Source organism: Rhinolophus ferrumequinum, chromosome 9 (assembly GCF_004115265.2).
Source record: "Rhinolophus ferrumequinum isolate MPI-CBG mRhiFer1 chromosome 9, mRhiFer1_v1.p, whole genome shotgun sequence".
Lineage (NCBI taxonomy): Eukaryota > Metazoa > Chordata > Mammalia > Chiroptera > Rhinolophidae > Rhinolophus > Rhinolophus ferrumequinum.
The window spans coordinates 86,600,678-86,620,711 of NC_046292.1; the positions used below are offsets into that span (position 1 = coordinate 86,600,678).

The 20,034-nt window shown below is 37.7% G+C and overlaps 1 protein-coding gene across 5 annotated transcripts in view; it reads left to right on the forward strand.

The window, feature by feature from the left end:
- The first annotated feature begins 416 nt into the window (after positions 1-416).
- The window catches only part of SSR1 (signal sequence receptor subunit 1), a 39,275-nt gene continuing 19,657 nt past the window's right edge, over positions 417-20,034 (forward strand). For 2 of the 5 annotated variants that reach the window (XM_033113572.1, XM_033113575.1), the window contains exons 1-8: positions 417-609; positions 3,116-3,228; positions 7,539-7,626; positions 8,863-9,125; positions 11,064-11,140; positions 11,879-11,957; positions 13,480-13,573; positions 13,856-13,870. In XM_033113572.1, the coding sequence (XP_032969463.1) occupies positions 531-609; positions 3,116-3,228; positions 7,539-7,626; positions 8,863-9,125; positions 11,064-11,140; positions 11,879-11,957; positions 13,480-13,573; positions 13,856-13,870 (808 nt within the window). In that variant the 5' untranslated portion in view covers positions 417-530. The remainder of the gene's footprint in view (positions 610-3,115; positions 3,229-7,538; positions 7,627-8,862; positions 9,126-11,063; positions 11,141-11,878; positions 11,958-13,479; positions 13,574-13,855; positions 13,871-20,034) is intronic. The other 3 variants (XM_033113574.1, XM_033113577.1, XM_033113576.1) reach the window with 3 other exon arrangements.

The window sequence follows — 20,034 nt, forward strand, 5'->3', positions numbered from 1 at the left end:
GGACGTGGGCAGATAGAGAACAAGATTTACCACTGTGTATTTTTTCTGCGTTTTGGGGTTTTTAAAACAATTATATTTTTTCCAATACCACATATAGTTCACGATCCTTATACCCCTATTATTTAAACTCATACAACGAATTCATCGCGCCGGACACCAGGCAGATCGTCGTTCAAATAAAGTAACCATTAATGATGCCAATTAATTGGAGCGGAACGGGCAAGGCGGAGCAAGCGTCAAACCGCAAGTCGCCAGCCCGCCCAAAGGCGGGAGGCGGACTCTCGCGGGAATCTCGGGGGCCGGGCAACTGGCCACGTGACTCCCCGGGCCGTCCGCGTACCCCACAGCAGAGAGACATCGCAGCCACGTTGACGGCCTTCCTCGGCCGGAGGAGGGGGCGTGACAAATGTCCGTGCGTAGTGCGTGCCCCGCCCCGCCCCTCCCGGAGCCCGGATGAAGAGTAACGCCATTACCGCCGGAGCCGCCGAGAGCATTCGCGGACGGGGACTGGACACCGGACGGGTCGCGCCATGAGACTCCTCCCCCGCCTGCTTGTGCTTCTCTTGCTCGTGTTCCCCGCCACCCTCTTGCTCCGAGGCAGCCCAGGAGGTGAGGCGAGGGCAGTGGGTGACGGGGCTCGGCCGGGAAGGTGACGGCAAGTTTGAAGCTGGAGGCGGCGGCGGCGGCTCGTGGGTCCGGCGTCCACCTCGCCGGCCTCCTTTCACCTCCTCTCTGTCTCCCGAAGGGTAGTAGGGGCCGAAAGGCGCGCGAGGCGAAACCCCCCCGCCAGGGCCTCCGCCCCTTCCACGCGGCGTGCGGGCCAGTGCCGGGCGACCTTGCTGGGTGGCCGCCGGAGGACTTGGGCTTGCCCGCCTGGCCCCGGACCCGCGGCCGCAGCCGCAGCCGGAGCTGGTGGGTCCTCGGCTCGAGGGAGGAGGCGAGGGGCCGTGGGCACGGCTGCGCCCAGAGCTCGCTGCAGCCCTTTTTATTTTTTCTGGCTGCCTCCAGCTCCACTCCACCCCCATTCCTCCGGCTCTGGGCTGACGTGTCTTTAGTTTCCACGCTAGGAGCCCGCCTTCATTCATTTGCTGAAACCTTTGTTTTCTGAACACCTAAACTCTTAAGTGCACCTTTTTTTTCTGGTTATCTTCCCGTTTTTCAGCACCTGGTCCCTGTGTGTGGCCAGGAGTCTTGATTTCAGAACAATTCCCCATCCTTGCTTCCATTGGCCACTCCTATACTCCCAGGTGGACTGAAGAATCCCTGTGGGATGTCTATCACTTGTGCCCCCTTTTCCCTCTTTTTTTTGTAACCATGTTTTGTTTCGTGGAATTATCATATCCTGAAAAACTACAGTCCAATTTGAGTTTTACTTCTTTTAAATTTAGGTTTATTCCTTCCAACAGTTAACCTGGTACAAAAATAACTTCAATAGCAGAACATTAAAAATGCGGTGACTTGGCTACTTTCCCTGCTTCTATCATGTAGTAAAATGTAGTCTGACTAAAGGATCACTGGGATCCTTCAATTCTGTAAGTTTAAGCGAGCTGTGTGGCAAAATGAATGATAGTGACAGCTACCCACGAGTTGTTTTGCAAAGAAAAGTGACTGGTTTCTATTTAGTGGATAGAAAACCAAGTGTGAAAATTAACCAAAACTGTTAATGAATTCATTTGCAGGTTGAGGGATTATTTTCCTTAACCAGTTGCTTGCTGGTGTGTTCTCACTTGCTTTTTAAAGAAAATTTGCCAATTCTACTTGTATAGAATCCAGACTACATTTTTTCATGTTTTAAACCGTTTTCTTTTTTTACGAAACATCAGTATGTAAACTGAACTGGTTTTCTTTAATTTTTTGTGAGGGATGATCTTTTCTTTCAAAAGATGTTTTCGCTTAAATTTTTACAATTGAAAGTGATTAGATTTTATAGGCACAAAATTGTTATTGGCTAACATTAAAATAAGTTATTTAATGTCCACTGAAACATAGGGTTAAAAGCCGTTATGTGTCAGTCCTGAAATTTAAGTACTTTATGTCAGACAGACATTTTTCTTACTGGTTTTTGAAATGACTTGTAAGTTATGAATGCACAATTTTACTCTGTTCAACAAGAAATAGAAGCTGTTTTTCAGTTCATGATGTGTGATTCAGTGTTCTTTAATACTTTGCATAAATCTTAACAGCCATTGAGAACTCAAGGAACTAGAAGAGACTTAAAATGCGTGGTCCTTAATATATACTGTTTCTTCTGGGTATTGCAGTATGTACACATGCTTCCTTCCCCACATTTTTCTCTTCTGAGTTGCCACATCATCATTCTTTCTGAGAAATGTTGGAAGAGTCGCCAGAACTTTGAAATTTCTTTTGAGGGTCTTGCCTGAAATGGATTTAATGTGACTTATTTAGAGTACTTTTACCTATAAAATTATGATTTATTATTTCTTGGCATTACACTTATATTTAACTTTTACTTTGATATTAAGTGTAGAGGAAATAAGGCATCTTAAAACATGTTTGAAGTCATATACAAAAATAAAAGCATGCTTTCTTTCTCTGCTATTAACTCTGAAGTTACCAATAAAGATTTTTTGGATGCCATACAAATATTTTGTTCTTTGAAATTACATGCTGTCAAGTTCTAAGAGTTTGAGCTGTAGTCAACAATGTTTCTTGCCTAGATATTGAGATTGCTGTTTCCCTTTAGACCTGAGTTTTTTGGTTGTTTTTGTTTTGTGTGGTTAACGACAGGATTAAATTTTGGAATTTCTTACTTTTCAAACACACTTATTTTCCTTAATTTGCTTAACAAAATTGCTTGAATTTCTTATTTGGATTTCAAGACATCTTTAGTTTCAGGAGTTCATTTTTTCAACTGTTAGGTGCTTTTTAAAATTAAACAGCATTTCCCATTAAAATTAAATCAGCAGTTGTTAAGATTACTAAAATAAAATCATGTGAATATTCTTAGATGCATTGTAAATTTGACATCATTCAAATGTACTAGGTGATGGAATTACTCCAGGGGGGAATTTTCACTGATTGTTCTTGAGATTAAAAAACATCGGTATTCCAGGATAGTTAACTGCTTGTTTTACGTTTTATGTTTTATTGTTAGGCTCAGTAGCAGTGGCTCAAGATCTTACAGAAGATGAAGAAACAGTAGAAGATTCAATAATTGAAGATGAAGATGATGAAGCAGAGGTGGAAGAAGATGAACCCACAGATTTGGTTAGTTTATGTATGATTTAATGCATGTACGTAATATGTCTAGAGTTTGTCCTTTTTATAGAAAAATTTGGTATTAAAATTCTTGATTTAGAGGTTTGTTACTGTGATCAATGTGGATTAAAGTTGGGAGACTCGGGACCAGTTCTTAGGGATGGATCATAAGTATTTTCTGAAATAGGAAAGGGAAATCACATGACATGACTCTATGAGGGTGACAGTGCAGTGGGAATAGCAGTGGATCATTTACTGGTAGATTTGGGGTACACACTACTTAGTGTTCTGACCTTGGGCACCTTGTCTGTCTGGGTCTCAGTTTCCTCTTTCTTTTTTCTTTCCTTCAATAAGCAAATATTTATTATTGAGTCCCTTCTGTGTGCCAGGCACTGTTGTGGATACTGGGGTGAACGAACCAGATATTTTCTCTGCTGTCATAGAGTTCATGTTCTTGAGGCAGGGTTTGTGTGAAGAATAAAGGGCTGAGAGAAGATCTCTTAGAAGTTTTCCAGCTCTGATGCTTTTATTATAAAATTGTAGTGTGACAATAGGAACATTGAACTAGAATAAAGGTTATTGCAGCATGCTTCTAGCTAATTTCATTCCTCTCTTGGACTACTGTCATCTATCCTACACAGATGCTTATTTTCTTTCTCTTTCCTTATCCACACTTGAATCTGGAAACTTTTATGATTCTAGATTTTGTCTTTTTCTTTTTTAGATTAAACCATATCCTTATTTTTCTGCCATGTCACCATAAAAATAATTAGCTTCACATAGAGATTTCTGCTCCTCTTTTGACTTATCCTGATTTTTATGGAGTAGCTTTCCAACTAAGCTAATCTGCCTGCTATTTTGTCGATATGTAAGTTACTGTTTTTATGCATCTGTACATATTCGTACTGTTTCACTTGACTTGAACACCCTGATTAATTTTTGTACTTTTCTAATTCCCCCTCCTTCAGGAAACCTTTACTGATTACTATGTGTCAAGTCAAGCCTTTCATGTGTGTGTATACCCATACTTTGAGGGTTTATCTGTGCATCTTCAACCCAGTTCATTGGATGCATGACTTGAACTAATTCAGTACATTCCTCCGTCTTTAGACTTGACTGTTAGAGAAGTGCCACTTATGGTAAGATAACTTGGAGTGAACATTGGAAGGGGACCCATCCACGAATTGATTATTAGAGATGGTATTTAGGCTCTGAAATCGGGGCATGTACAGAAATTTTATAATAGATTATATTGTTAAAACCGCCTTTCTGAAATTACTTGGGCTCTCTAGCACTGGAATGTACTTGTGGAGGAAGAGGGTAGAGAAGAAAACAGTTAGATCTTTGTTACATTTACACTTTAGCCAGGACTTTCTATGCCTTGATCGTCTCCCTTGTCTCCACTCCTTACCCTGGCCAGTTAGTTCAAAAGTCTTAGTACCCTTTGCTGTGTTTCCTTTCTCAAAGCAGGAAATGGCTAAGGCATACTGAAGCAGGAAGGCAGGGAAAGTGTTTTCTTCCTTGGGACTAGACTACACAGCAGTGGTAAGCTTGTGTGGGGCCATGTAAGCTAAAAAGGATAGGCCCCTAGGGCCAGAGGGGCTACAAAAGTTACCTCCAGAACTGAGGGTCCTAGAACTTCTGTTGTTGTTCCCCAGGATTTCTATTATCAACTTACACACAACTGCCTTTTGGCATCAAGGAATTAGGGGATATGGAAGGATCCTTTGCCACTGGGCCTGTGTCTGGAGTCAAGGGACAGAAAGGACATTTTCCTAAGATCTGAAATATCAACAGGTTTAGATGCAAGTTACTGGTTTAAAAATTTTCGGTGCAGACTTTTTTTAATTCACCTTGGGCTTTTCTACCCCCTTGATTATCCTTTAGTCTCTAAAGCTGTGGGTGGCAATGTAGCTTGTCATTCTCTAAAAGTATTTTTAACAGAAGTGATGGCAATTTTTGTTTCAATTTTTTATTGAAACAGGCCCTATCATAGTAACACTAGCTAACATAAAAATGTTAGTATTGTTATTTAAAATAGATAATGCATTCAAATGGATCAGAATTTAAAAGATGCAAGGTATATAGTGAAAAGTTTCTCTTGTACACCTCCCTGTCCTCCAGCTGCTGAGGTCATCTCCTCAGTATGACCAGTGTCTTTACTCTACTGGAGGTAGTCTGTAATAGCTGAAATATTTTAGAGAATGACCACGTAGCAGGTAGGTACTAACAATGTACATCATATATATATATACATGTATATGGCTTATGAATTACTTATAAGATAAATGAGTTGTTTGCCAAATGAGTTGTTACTTAGATATACTTCCGGTTCTTCACAACTAGCATTCCAAACATTTACCACTTTCAAACTCCGAAATCAATCCTTCAGTCTTAGCAACATTGCCTTCAGTGTCGCAAAATAAAGGCCATTGAGTGTGAACTCTATTGAATTTTCTACTTTCTGTTTCTGAATATATTCACCCATCATTTTTACATTTTCTTTACCATCATGCTTCTTAAAAGAGTAAACTGTACAGTTTTTCCTTTCTGTTTAGTTCACATTTGTTCTGGTAAGTTGTGTGGTCCCCTGTATCTAGTAAAACTGTTCTTGCTAAGTCACCAGTGAGTGACCCAGGTGCCAAATTCCTGGCCTGTTTGCATTTGTTATCCTGTTTGAGTTCTTTAGCTTTTGCTGATTACCCCTTCCTTCGTGGTGGCTGCTGTGGTACCCTTGCCCAGCTGCTGCTGCCTTCTCTCCTCTGCTCACCCTCTCGTTGATGAAACCTGTGATTTCAGCCACCCCCACCTTCTGTTGATGACTTGCAGATCTCAGTTCTAGCGCCAACCTTACTGCTCCTGAGCTTTATACCTGTATTTTAAGTGCTTTGCAGGGTAGCACCATCTGGGGGCTCAAATTCTGCATGTACAAAATGGAATTCAGCATGTACTCTCCGCCTCACCCCTATAAACTATTTCTTGTTTTCATATGGCTCCAGCTGTTGCCTTGTTGCTTCCATTTCTTTTTATTCCACAACCCATTAATCAGATCTTAGGGATGGTTTGTCATACCCGTTTCTCGAGTATAACCTTTCCTCTTTATTCCTACAGCTTATTCCTTCCTGCCTTCCTGTCTTTGGTCTGTTTTCCTACTTGTGGGTCTTTTCCCAAAAGTAGAAAATCACTAACTCTTATTAAATGAAAATTATCATTAAGGACACTTAAAATATAGTATATTATTGCACATTCACATAAAATATAGTATATTATTGCACATTCATCAAATGTTTAAGTGCCTTGTCTCAAGCATATGAACTGGGTGTGGTGAATTTTTAAAGTATAAAACAGTCTTTGTCTTTGCCCTTGCGAAGTCTGTTTATTGAAAGGAAGTATTTTATGTAAATGAAAAGTTAAAAACCAATAAACAATGGTGCCTATAAGCATCTCGATTTATTAAGGGTCTGGACACTTCAAATATATGAATCTCTGTACACTGGTGCCTGGAGAAAGGCTGCACTGAGGTTTTAAACTAAAATTTGTTCGCATTTTTTAGCAACTTTATTGAGATATTTGCACATCATAAGTCACCTGTTTTAAGCATACAATTCAGTTATTTTTAGTGAATGTACCAAGTTGTGCAATTCTGCAACTTGAATCAAGTTTTAGGACACCTCCATCACCCCGAAGTGATCTCTAGCTGCTTGGTTGCTTTTTTTTACCCATTTCTTCCAGTTGTGTGACGAATTCTCACAGGAAAACTTTTCTGTTTATCAGGATGGAAATCTTTGTAGGCTAATAAGGTGTTGTAGAGCAAGGTCAGGAAAATGTGGCCACACCAAATCCAGTGTTGCCTGTCTCTGCTTTCACACTGCAGCCACATCAAACGCAGCACAGAGTGGAGTGGTTGCGACGGGGACCATATGGTTCTCAAAGCTGAAAATATTGATATGTAGTCCTTTACAGAGAATGTTTACCAACCTGCACTTTAGAACCTTGCCGTTGAAAGTGTGGTTTGAGTACCAGTAACAGCATTTCCTGGGTGCTTATTAGAAAGAAAGAATTTCAGGCTTTAGACCTCAATCAGATCTGTAAAATCTCGGGGGTTGGTATGCACATTACTGTTTGAGATGCACCACTCTAAAATTTTTATTTTAACTGGTGAGATACAGTGAAATTCCTACCACTACTAATCCCAGCAAAGCGTTGGACAGGCAATAGTTTATCCCAAATTGTAGTGAAGTCATTATTTGTTAATGGTGGTTTGTTTCCGTCCTCCCTGCCCCCCCATAGTAATCCCTTTTTAATGTTGTTTTTCTTAGGCAGAAGATAAAGAGGAAGAAGATGTATCTGGTGAACCTGAAGCTTCACCAAGTGCAGACACGACTATCCTGTTTGTGAAAGGAGAAGGTAATAGAGAAATAGTTGTATTAACTCAGAGGAATTTTGTAAATGACAGGGTCACTTTTTTGGGAAGCGTTAGTAATGCTTAAGGTCTTTATTCATCTTCCTCTCTTACAAGTATAGTGTAAACACATTTTGAGAAAACCCTCCTATATATTTATGAATACCCATGTCTGTAAGGTAGTATTCCTGGCATTTAAATTAAGGGGAAACATAAATACTACCCATTCTAACTGGAAATTAAATGTTCCTTTGAAAGAAGACTGCCACAGTAAAATATCTCATATTTTGAGTGGAAGCATTAGTGAAATATTAAATCTTTACAATTAGGCCTTGGTTGGAGACTGGGTTTCATTAAAAGAAAATAAATGTAATGGCTTGTATTTAATGAGGGCTATATGACAGGCACTGTTCTCAGTAGCTTGGCTATATCATGTAATCCTAACAGAAATCCTGTGATGTTAGTTACTGTTGCTGAACTGAGATTTAGAGGGTGAACAACTTGTCCAGGTTACCCAGTTAGTAAATAGAGTGTGGAGACAGGTTCAGTGCTGTGCTGGGTGAAACTCAGCTCTGTAGAGTACGGTATAATTATTGAAGACTTAACTATTTGAAGTTATTTTCTACAAATAACTTCTTAAGGTTTCTGTTTTATTCCCACATATGTTCCAACTTTATGCCTACAAAACGTGTAATTTGATTAAGAGATTTTTTTTTTAAATCCCCATTTATTTTGGTAGCTTCCTCCTTCCGTCTTAACCTTCAAATTTGCATTTTGACTAATTGCTAATTTTTTTTATGTTCTAACAGATATTACAATATTGGTGAACTTCTTAGACTTTATCTTTTTGTCATTCTTTCCATTATTTGCACAGATAGCACAACTGAGTTAGGGAAGGTGACTTCATCAAGATATATAGCCCCACTACAAGATAATGTTAATGCTAAAAGTATACAAGTCTTTCATAGACCACATAATTTGGATGTGATCTGGTCTGAAATTGAGATTCCCAGTTCAGCTGTTAAGTTGGAATATGGAATGTTGGAGGACAGGGAAGGGTTGAAGTTTATGCACCAACTCCAGTTACTAGTTAGTGGATGGTTGGAGTGATCTGTTGAAAGGGCTATGAAACCAAGTCGACACACGTCAGGAAGGGCACCAAAATCCATTAGTAATGTCTGGTTTTATTTTATGCCCTCAGAACATTTTCTAATCTTTCTGCCTCTTTTTTTGTTTCTTAGATTTTCCAGCAAATAACATTGTGAAATTCCTGGTTGGCTTTACAAACAAGGGTACAGAAGATTTTATTGTTGAATCCCTAGATGCCTCATTCCGTTATCCTCAGGACTACCAGTTTTATATCCAGAATTTCACAGCTCTTCCTCTGAACACTGTAGTGCCACCCCAGAGACAGGCAACTTTTGAGTACTCCTTCATTCCTGCGGAGCCCATGGGTGGACGACCCTTTGGTCTAGTCATCAATCTGAACTACAAAGATTTGAACGTAAGGCCCTCTAAACTTCGGCGCTTTTTTTTTAAGTTAGAGATGGATGTGGACAATTGACATTTGGATATTCTTGTACTTACTCATTCAAGTGCCTGTTTTGTGGTTGAAGCTGTGATAGGTACCAGGGAGGCAAAGATAAATTGAACATCTCTGTCTTCAAGTCTGTAATCCACTGGGGGAGATGGATGTAAACAGGCAATATTACAGCATGAGAAGAGGTACATACTAGAGATTAGTGTAAGGCACTATAGTATGAAAGTGGAAGTGATGTGAGCTGGATCTTAAGAGGAAAAGGAGCAGTAAGCCAACACAGTGGAGTCTATAGTCAGCAGTAAGGTTTATGGTTCACGAGAACCCAATAGCCTAATATAAGCTCTGTTGTCTCATGTTTTTTAATCTATATGATATGTATCCAGTGAATGAATGAGAGAAGCCTACCACAATAGAACTGCTGGGATTTGACCTCTAGATGCCAATTATTATGTCCACCTCTAGATAAGAGCTCATCTAAACCATTCCCTTTTCAAAAAGTTTTCAGAGCAGGAAATTTCATCCTCCCTTGGAGGCTTATTCAACCTTTCATCATCTTGGTATCAACATGTTTACCTTATGTCTTAGTTAAATTTCATGTGCTACAATTAAGTTTTCCCTTTGAATTACTTAGTAGAGAGTAGGAATAGTAAGTACTAACTTTGTGCAAAGCATCAAACACTAAAAACAGCTATCGATGTATTGTCCCAGTGTTTGTGATGTATTTGGAAACTGAAATTGTGTAGAATTGACAATTGTTTCAAGATCATGACAGAAAAAAAAATGTTTTAACTGTATTGGGGAATATTGGGGAACAGTGTGTTTCTCCAGGGCCCATCAGCTCCAAGTCGTTGTCCTTCAGTCTAGTTGTGGAGGGCTCAGCTCAGCTCCAAGTCCAGTCGCCATTTTTCAATCTTAGTTGCAGGGGGCACAGCTAACCATCCCATGTGGGAATTGAACTGGCAACCTTGTTGAGGGCTCATGCGCTCTAACCAATTGAGCCATCTGGCCACCCCTCCGGCAGCTCAGCCGCAGCTCATTGTCTTCAATCTAGTTGTGAAGGGTGCAGCTCACTGGCCCATGTGGGATCGAACAGGCATGTGGGAATCGAGCACTGTTGTTCAGAGCTCGAGCTCTAACCTACTGGGCCACCTTGTCCCCCCAACAAAATTACTTTGATCCTGAAAAGTCACCAACCCATTTATTATAAAGAAATTGATTTCCAGTCTCCTGTTAATTTAGAACATGAATTTAACTTTTGTTCAAATCTAGCTCTTAAAATGATCTGCTACTGCAGCTATTGCCGTGTTTCCCTGAAAATAAGACCTAGCCGGACAATCAGCTCTAATGCATCTTGGAACAAAAATTAATACAAGACCCAGTATTGTATTATATTAATTATATTATATACCTGATCTGATAATTATATTAAAATCAGACCAGGTCTTATATTAATTTTTGTTCCAGAAGACGCATTAGAGCTGATGGTCCGGCTAGGTCTTATTTTCGGGGAAACACGGTGCTGTCATATTCATGCTCTTCCTTTCTTGATTTGGAGGATTACACACAACAGAAGCTAGTATTTCTTGTTAGTGTGTCCTGTGGGCTTTGTTTCCTCCTGCACATTTTATCTCATTTTACTTCCCTAGTTCCTCAACGCACCCCCACCCCCACCCCCACCCACCACCAAAGAAAGTGGGACACAACTTTGGCAAACCTGGCAGCATTTTTTGCTTTGTAAGAGAAAGTAACACGTAATATCGAATCCCTGGTACCGAAGTACTGAACTATTAAGTGATAAGAAAGCTGTAGTGTATCTCTTAGGGTGATGGTTTTAAGAAATCTTGTAAGCTTTCATTTTTCCAGTGCATTTCAGATTTGGGGAACTTTTTTTTTTTTAAACAGGGTAATGTATTCCAAGATGCTGTCTTCAATCAAACAGTCACAATTATTGAAAGAGAGGATGGGTTAGATGGAGAAACGTAAGTAAAAGTTGAAATATGTAGATTTCGATCTCATTAAGTAGGACCAGAGGGCTTGCTCTTCTCAACCTATTTTTATTAAATGATGAAAATGCAATGGGTTATATAGATTTGGTGAAATCCTAGCAATGTAAATCTGTACTTACATGATTCTTATATAATAATAATACCAAGTTAGGAAGGATAGTTGAAACTGACAGAAATTTGCTTTAAAAACAACTTTGACTTTCCATCCTTTTTGTCTTCTAAATTCTTTTTCACGCCATGCTCTTTAAGCTGATCATCAGCCTAATCTAAGTTGCATGCCTCTAAAATCGCTATTGAAAACAAATTTACAGTTTTATCTTGAAAAATGTGTTCTTTGTGAATGGTGAATCACTTCTTACTGTATACTCACATGTAATTCACCAAAAGTGCAAAATAATCTGATATTTGAGGGAGACAAAACCTAATACAATTAATAATTCTATTCATTTTAGTACGTATCATTGCTTTTTAAAATTGATGAATTGTTCTTAGAGATAAGTAAAAAATGTATTAAGTTTATTACCTGGATCTATGTTGAATTTAAAATATTTTATCCCTTTTCCCAAGTTATTTGGAAAGCTGATAGCATGGTAGCATTATAGACGTAATTAACTATCGTGTTTCTTACAAGTTAAGACAGAATTATAGTTTTAATTAGCTGTGATATTTCCTGTGAATTAAGACTGTTTATATTTTCTCCTTCTTTGTCAGAATCTTTATGTATATGTTCCTTGCTGGTCTTGGGCTCTTGGTGGTTGTTGGCCTTCATCAACTCCTAGAATCTAGAAAGGTAATTACAGATGAACAGCTCTTACAGCTATACTTTGGAAGTCGTTACAGTACTAAATTAAATACGGTCCAGTTACCTGTGGCTTCCTGGCCTCACTGTGGGTTTGTACATTTACAGGTTTGTTATACCGTTTAAAAATAAAATCCGAAGGTGAAACTTTGGATATGTGACTTGGGATTTGTTTAGACTTTTCTACCCATGTGCGATTAGTGTCCTTATCCACATTCTCCAGAGTGAGCTATACTTTCTTATTGTTATTGTAACTCTAAAGTGTGCTAGACTTTGTATTCCTTAAACTCAGACATCGTTTTTCTGCTTACTGTACTTTTTCATGGACATGTTTGTTATTTCATCTGTAAACACTGCATCTTTTATATTTGCTTTAATATATAACTGTAGGGATAATTCCTAATTAGCATTTGAGTCTTTTCACTTGAAAAAGAATAAATTTGTCTGTATTTGTTCTAATAGTTTAACTTTTGTTTTCTTATTAGTGTAGTAAAGTGGCAACACTAAAGCACCTGCTATAATCATGATTTCTCTGTCTGGACATAATAGCTAATTCCACCATTGTCCTTATCTCACTCCTCCCCGACCGTGCAAAACAAAACAACCCATACTGTTATTCTAAATGGGAACGTATAACATGATTTGTGTCAACTATATTAATATCCACTATACCCTCATATTAAAACTAGCAGTTAGTATTATTAATAAGCACTTGCTCTTTAAAAAGAAAATACTCAGTGCTTAAGTGTTAATTTCCATAACTTTCTTTGCCTCATTTTCATAATAGTCAACATTGTTGCTATATTAGGTATAATGGCACCTCCAACATTTTTCCATTTGAAGGAAGCCATTTCTTAAATTAGCTGAGGATACTTTTCTGTGTATTCAGAGTCGAATTTTTGGACTGTATAATTAATACTCTCCTATGTTTTTGTTTGTTTGTTTTAAGAACAGGACTAAAGAATGGAATTAAATTACTTTCTTTATAGCTGTCTTTGCCGAAAAAACTCCAGGACAGAGTTTTAGGTTGTTGGCTTAAATGAGATTTTATGTTTTTGTTTTATCTATGCCAACTGTTTAAGTATATTTAGCTAACAATACAGGTATCTGCCTGCATGCAACATTTCAGTAATTATCCTGAATTTTGTTGAATGTAGAAATAAGTTCTTTAAGATTTGATTCCCAAAGGGAAAGAAAAACATCGTTTGAGGTTCTTACTTGGCCCACCAGTTGTGTAACGACCTGAAACTATAGCACAGGAAAATGCCTTTAAAGGCTGAAAAGAAATAATTGTCGTGAAGATTTATTTTTTATTCTTTATCATGTCTTAAATAAGTAAGACCTGATTTCGCCCCTCTGATTAATAAAAATTTGAGTTAGGAGTATGTTTTAAAACTAGAAGAGAACATGTAAGTTTATTAAAATATTTAAGTAGCTTGATAGGTCTGTTTTTAAAATCATAGTAAACAATATAATGAAACTCCTTTAAAGTAATGTTTTTATGTTCTCTTAGCGCAAGAGACCCATACAGAAAGTAGAGATGGGTACATCAAGTCAGAATGATGTTGACATGAGTTGGATTCCTCAGGAAACTTTGAATCAGATCAGTAAGTACTCTTATTAAATTGGCTGGGAACTTTTTCTCTTAAATGGAAATTAAATATTTTAGATTTAGCGAAAGTGCTTGGTCAGTGCTATTTAACACTCATCTTTTTCATTATTTGTAAAGAACCTAATGTAATATGGTTGAGTGCTTTAGAATTTTATTCTGTGTAATATTTTTATACTTTAATTTAGAAATGCTTTCGAATCTGTAGTTTATATGCAAATGTGTGAATTCTCTATATTCCTAATCTTTTCCCTGTCTCTCTTCTTTCCTGTTGCTTCAGTGCAGAGTAGAAGAGGTGAGGCGATTAATTTTTTAATGGTATTTGCTGTGTATTGGGGGCTCTTGTATAGCACATGAATATTTTACAGTAAGTTTAATGAATAATGAAACAGTTTTCTAGCACTATATTTGTTGGAAGAACTATCCACTATGGTTTGAAAGAATAAATCTAAAATACTGCCTGATAGTTTACTTAACAGATATATTTCAGTATTGCACATACAATTAGTTAAAATATTTACCTTTGTAAGAGAATGCAGAATTTTTCTCCAGTTGTAAATGGACTTTTAAAAAACATTTATTATAAAAGCGACAAGACCTCATTGTAAAAATATTAATAGTACAGAAGTGAAAAGTTACTATGACCTCCTAGATCCACTAATCCCATTTTCAATAAATAATTGGAATTTATGTGTTATTCTCACTATTTTTCTATACATGTATCAGCATATATGTTTCTGTACATATATCAGCATACATTGTTTCTGTGTGTTTTACACAGATGGCATCATTTTGCACAGTGTTCTACCACCTGAGTTTTCATACCTTGGATATCTTTTTGTGATAGTTACTTACATATTTACCACATTCTTTTTAATAACTAGAATCTATTTTATATAAATGTGTCATGATAGATTAAGCCTATTCCGTATTGCTGTATTGAAGAATGTTTGTTATTTCCAGTTTTTCACTCTTAAAAGTAAATCTGTAATGAGGAAGCTTGTCATATAGCCACTAAGAGGTGGAGCCAGGACTTAAATAATTTGGTGCTACCTAAAGTAGTAGTACAAAGGTGAGTGAGGTATAATTATCAGATAGTACTAAGTGCTCATATGTAGTCATTTATTTTTTAAAAATGGAATGAAGGTTCTTAAATTTATGGGATTTTTAAAAATTGAGATATAATTGACATATAGCATGATATTAGTTTCAGGTGTACAGTATAATGGTTCGATATTTGTATATGTTGCAAAATGATCACCACAATAAATCTAGTTAACATCCATCACCACACATAGTTACAATTTTTTTTCCTACTCTCTTAGCAACTTTCAAATATACAATACAGTATAGCATCCCCGTGACTTTCTTATTTTATAACTGGAAGTTTGTACCTCTTAACCCCCTTCACCCATTTCACCCACTCCCCCCATGGGATTATTTCTTAAAAGTAAAATATCTAGTTCCAAGATGATGTATATTTTAATTTTTATGGAAAGTATCCCATTTTTCTCCCAAAAGACAGTGCCAGTTTATATTCTCATTAATGTACAATACTGCCTGTTTCTCCTCCACTGTCATTTATTCTCAATTATCATCAAATGTTTTAATCTGTTCGTATGATACAAAATTGTGTCTCTTTTTCATTACAATTAAGAATGAGGCTTGGCTTCTTTACAGGTATTTATTGGCCACTTAGTATTTCTTTTCCTGAGAATTGGCTTGGGTTCAAGTTCTTTCTGGGTTTACAGATTGAATTGTTTCCTTATTATTTTCAGTGAGCTCTCTCTATTGAAACATAATTACAGTGTGGTAGGTGCTTTATTAAAAGTGGGTACAAAGTAGAGGGTTAGTTCAGTTGGTTAGAGCATGGTGCTCATAACACCAAAGTTGCCGGTTCGATCCCCACATGGGCGTCTGTGAGCTGCGCCCTCCCTAAAAGAAAATTTAAAAAAAAAGTGGGTACACAGTAATAAGAGCATAGGAAGCACCCCTCCTCTAGGAGAATAGGAAATCCTTCACAGAAGGGCTTGACATTTGGCCAGAGTCTTGAAAAGTTGGGTGAGGAGTCTTCAAGGTTTTATGTGCTATGCTAAGGACTTTTGACTTTCCTTCTAGGTACAAGGCAGCCATCAGATACTTTAAAGCAGAGAAATAACAAATTTATGTTTTAGAAGAAATTACGATTATTTTGTGGAGAATGGCTAGCAAGCAGGAGTTACGGCAAGATGATTTAAAAAAACACAGAGAAGGCAGTAGGGCCTAAACTAAGGCAGTAGTGATGAGAGTAAAAGGGAGCAGAAAGATGCTTCAGCAGTGGAACAGTCTGGGCTTTTGGAGACTTGGGTGTCGTAGGGAGGAGTGAAAGAGTTCTCTGAGTGTGGCTGCTGGGTGGGAGATGAGCCTGTTAATGTGGGGAATCAGGCAGAGGAGTGAGAGTGCATGCGGGAGAGGTGAGGTGGGATTGGATCTGCTGAATGTAGGAGCTCGTGGAACTCCCAGATAAGGAAGCCTTTGGAAGCTGTGTTTAGAACACACGTGGGCAGATGGGACATACAGCATGGGTGGTAGCTGAAGTTATGGGAGTACATCTTCTGTAAGGACAAATCTCCCATGTCATCCTGACTTCAGTGTAGCAAAAAATAGAATTGGGTTGAAATGTAGACCATAACCTCTTTACAATGCATCAAAATTATGAAGCCTGTGGTATCTTGAAATATATGATTTCTTCAAATACAATTCTATTTTAAATGTCTTACACAAAATTAGCTGAAACTACATTTGAAAAGCATTAAAAAATTATAATTAATCAAAGTCACTGTAACAGCTGTGGAGTCAACCTCTTCAAAAGAATTTTTACATGACAAATAGATTGGGAGGTTGGTTTTGTACTATCTTTCTCCCTGCCATTGTTATTTATGAACTTAAATGCTGCAACTTGTTACATTTATAGAGCAAAATTCAAATCATGTACAATTATGTTTTCATTCGGCAAGTACTAAGTATCTACTGTCATAATTCTCTACTAGGTCGAGGGTATGTTAAACAGGAGTTAAGAAAGTTACTATTTTTTTCAAGAATTTACATTTCTACTTGAGGAAAATAATGCACATACATGAAATACTTGAATAATCATATAGTATGTGATTATGTGCTAGATTGAATAATACGGACAACTTGCACGTTAGGAAAAGGGACCACATTAGAGTCAGGGGAGGTCTTGTTGAAGGATAGAATTTAACTTATGTTAGGTGTCTTCTTGCACTCTGCTGCAAGGTCAGTTGGTGAGAAATTGCTCCTAAGAAAAAAGTAACTTGCCATGATTCACAGCTACATTTGTCTCATTCTAAAGCCCATGTATTTTCCCAGTGAGACTTAATACTCAAAGATGGGTACAATTAAAGTCACTAAATATTTTTAACAGCACTTCCTTTTCTTGCTCAAAATCTGATTGTCTAGCCTGAGGACCTCCATGTTTTGCCACCAAAGACACTTTTATTATTCCTTTATTTTCCCATTTAAGTGAAATTCCTTGTTTTTAAAAAAAACTTCATGGACAACAGAACTTCTAACCAGCATTGAGCTAATCCAATTACCCATTTAGGGCGATAAAATGTTTTATCAAATCCAAGAAGGCTTCCATGCTTTGTCCTCTACAAGCTTATCATTGAGAGGCATGTTATTTGTTGATTGTTTTGGGGAATTTGAAAATAGCCAGAAAGGACATAACACCCATAGCTACAGTCTTTTCTCACTATTAATTAATTTTATAGCAAACCCTGGGAGCCCTAGGTGGAGCCTCATCCTGTGAAATCAAAGGGGTCCTGAGAGCATTTCAGAAATTGGGCACAGAGGTTAAGGAGAAGGGTGTGAAAAAATAAGTATAGTTGGCAAAAACATGATTTGTTCTTTTAGAGTATAGATATCTTTTTTCTATACAAAAGCTATCTTTTTAAACTTGCTTTTTTGATTTGAGGTACTTTAAATTATAGACACAATGACACATGTCAATGTAAGAAACTTTCAAACCTGCAGAGAATTTTTATGAGTTTATTTGAGCCTAATTGATGATATGCCGGGAAGCAAGATCTCAAATGTTCTGCAGAATGACAGTTTGCAGTTTCTTTTATACATTTGAAATTAAGGAGGGAATGTAAGGAAGCGTACATGAAGTGGGAGAAAGCAAGGCGGGGAAACATGCTTGGATTACAGGGTCGTTAACAAGACTGTGCTCTCTGGAGGGTAGTTACACTTTCCAGCCTCTGAAAAAGGGGCATTTATTTCAAAGGTGTGTTAAGCTAGGTGCACAATAGACTGGGCTTGCTTAAGGCAAAGATAAGCCTTTCACTAGGGAAGTTATAGGCCTGAGGCGGGACTACCCACCCTGACCTGCCCAGTTAGGAATTTATGATCAGATCACCCTGTGAGGTGACTTTCAGTTTGATTTATTACAGAGCTCCTTTTTTGTCTACATACACTACCTCTAAAATATTTCAGTTTGCAAAGAAATACCATTTTTCTGACAGAAACATCACATTTAAAGGTTTAGTATTTTATTATATGTAACAACCAATCCATATTGAAATTTCTTTAATTGTTTCAAAAATACTCTTTATAACTTTTTTCCAACATAAGATGATGCATTGCATCTGGTTGTTATATCCTTTAGGACCCTTTTAATTTTCTACGGCTCAAGAGATTGGCCACTTGTCCTGTAGAAAAGGGCTTCTCTAACATTAACTGTGTACAAATTTGGAAATCTTACGACGCAGGTTTGGATTCAGCAGCTCTAGAGGGGCCAAAGTGTTGGTGTTTCTAATAAATAAGCTCCCAGTGACCCACTGATCACACTGAGTAATAAGGTCCTAAAAATTCCTGCCTTCCAGTTTTGTCTGATTGTTTTTCCCTGGTGTCTTTTAGCTAAAATTTATTTAACCTGGAAGATAAATCTATAGGTTTGATTGAATTAAAGTTGATCTTTTTTGGCTAATAGCATACTAATCATAGCTCATGAGCATTTCTTCCTCCATTACATCAAGAAACAGTATCTGATTTTCCCATCATTCATTAGTGACGCTAAATTGAGTGCTAGATTAGGGTGGTAGCCACATGCACTTCCCATGTGACCAGGAAAGGTGAGGTCTTTTTGCTTCTTAAAACCTAGAAGTTACTGTGTGGTACTTTGGCGTCACACAGATGCCCAGTTCTCTAAACCATTCACCAGTTTTTAATCTCTCACGAATCAGTGTTTCAGAGGTTGTGATGATTTTCAATAAAGATTTTTATTTTTACTAACTGCCATTCTTTTGTAAAATAGAACTTTCCGTCATCAAGTGGGACTTTTTGATTACCCTACAAACAGTTATTACTGAAAAAGCAGGATAAATGCTAAGTTTTTCCCTTTATTTTCCAATTTTCAGAGTCTATAAAAGCCACCCAAAATGGTGACAGATGAGTTTTTCTAATTTTCTCCTTTGTTTTTTGATTATTGTTTCTAAATTCAGATTTTCATAGAATCAGTATGTTTTAGTTGACTATATTATTGATGCTCAAATTGTTACAGTTTTGGCTGTTGGCTGCCATTTTGAACTGCCTCCAGTCTTTTCCCATTTACTATCTTTGCTGACTCAACAAAAGAATCCAAATTTTCATACCTTCTCTACCTAGACATGGAGCTAGCTGTTTCTCCAAGGACCCCTGGATGACACTAGAAATGAAAATCTAGACTTTAAGGATGTTATTGATACTTGGTGACATTGTTTCTAGACCCATTCTATGAACTGACCTAGAAAATGCATATTTATTCAAATCATAAAATCATTGCTATTTTCAACTTTAACAGTATTTTTAATTTTGTATGCTTGTTTTTTTGTTTGTTTGTTTGTTTGTTTCCCCTCTTACACTTGATTCCTTGGAGCAGTCTTAAATTTTAGCATTCTTCAGAATTACCTGGACTGCTTGTTAAGCTTGCTGAGCCCCACTCCCTAGAGTTTCCAATTGAGTAGGTCTGGGGTGAGACCCAAGAATTTGCATATCTAAGTTCTCAGGTGATTTTGAGGCTGCTGCTCCAGACCACACTTTGAGAACCACTGTCTTAGAATGAGGTTTTCTTAGAATAAAGGGATTGAGCCAAATTGCAGGTGATTTAGGAAAAAGCCATTTCTTTCAAAGATAAGTGCTTTGCATATTTGAGACTAGAATGGAGAAAACCAAGATGCTTTTTTTAAAATTGGGGAATATTGGGGCACAGTGTGTTTCTCCAGGGCCCATCAGCTCCAAGTCGTTGTCCTTCAGTCTAGTTGTGGAGGGCGCCATCCAGTCGCCGTTTTCAATCTTTAGTTGCAGGGGGTGCAGCCCACCATCCCATGTGGGAATCAAACCGTCAACCCTTTTGTCAAGAGCACGCACTCTAACCAACAGAGTCATCCAGCTGCCCCCTGAGAGGTATTTTGAAGATAG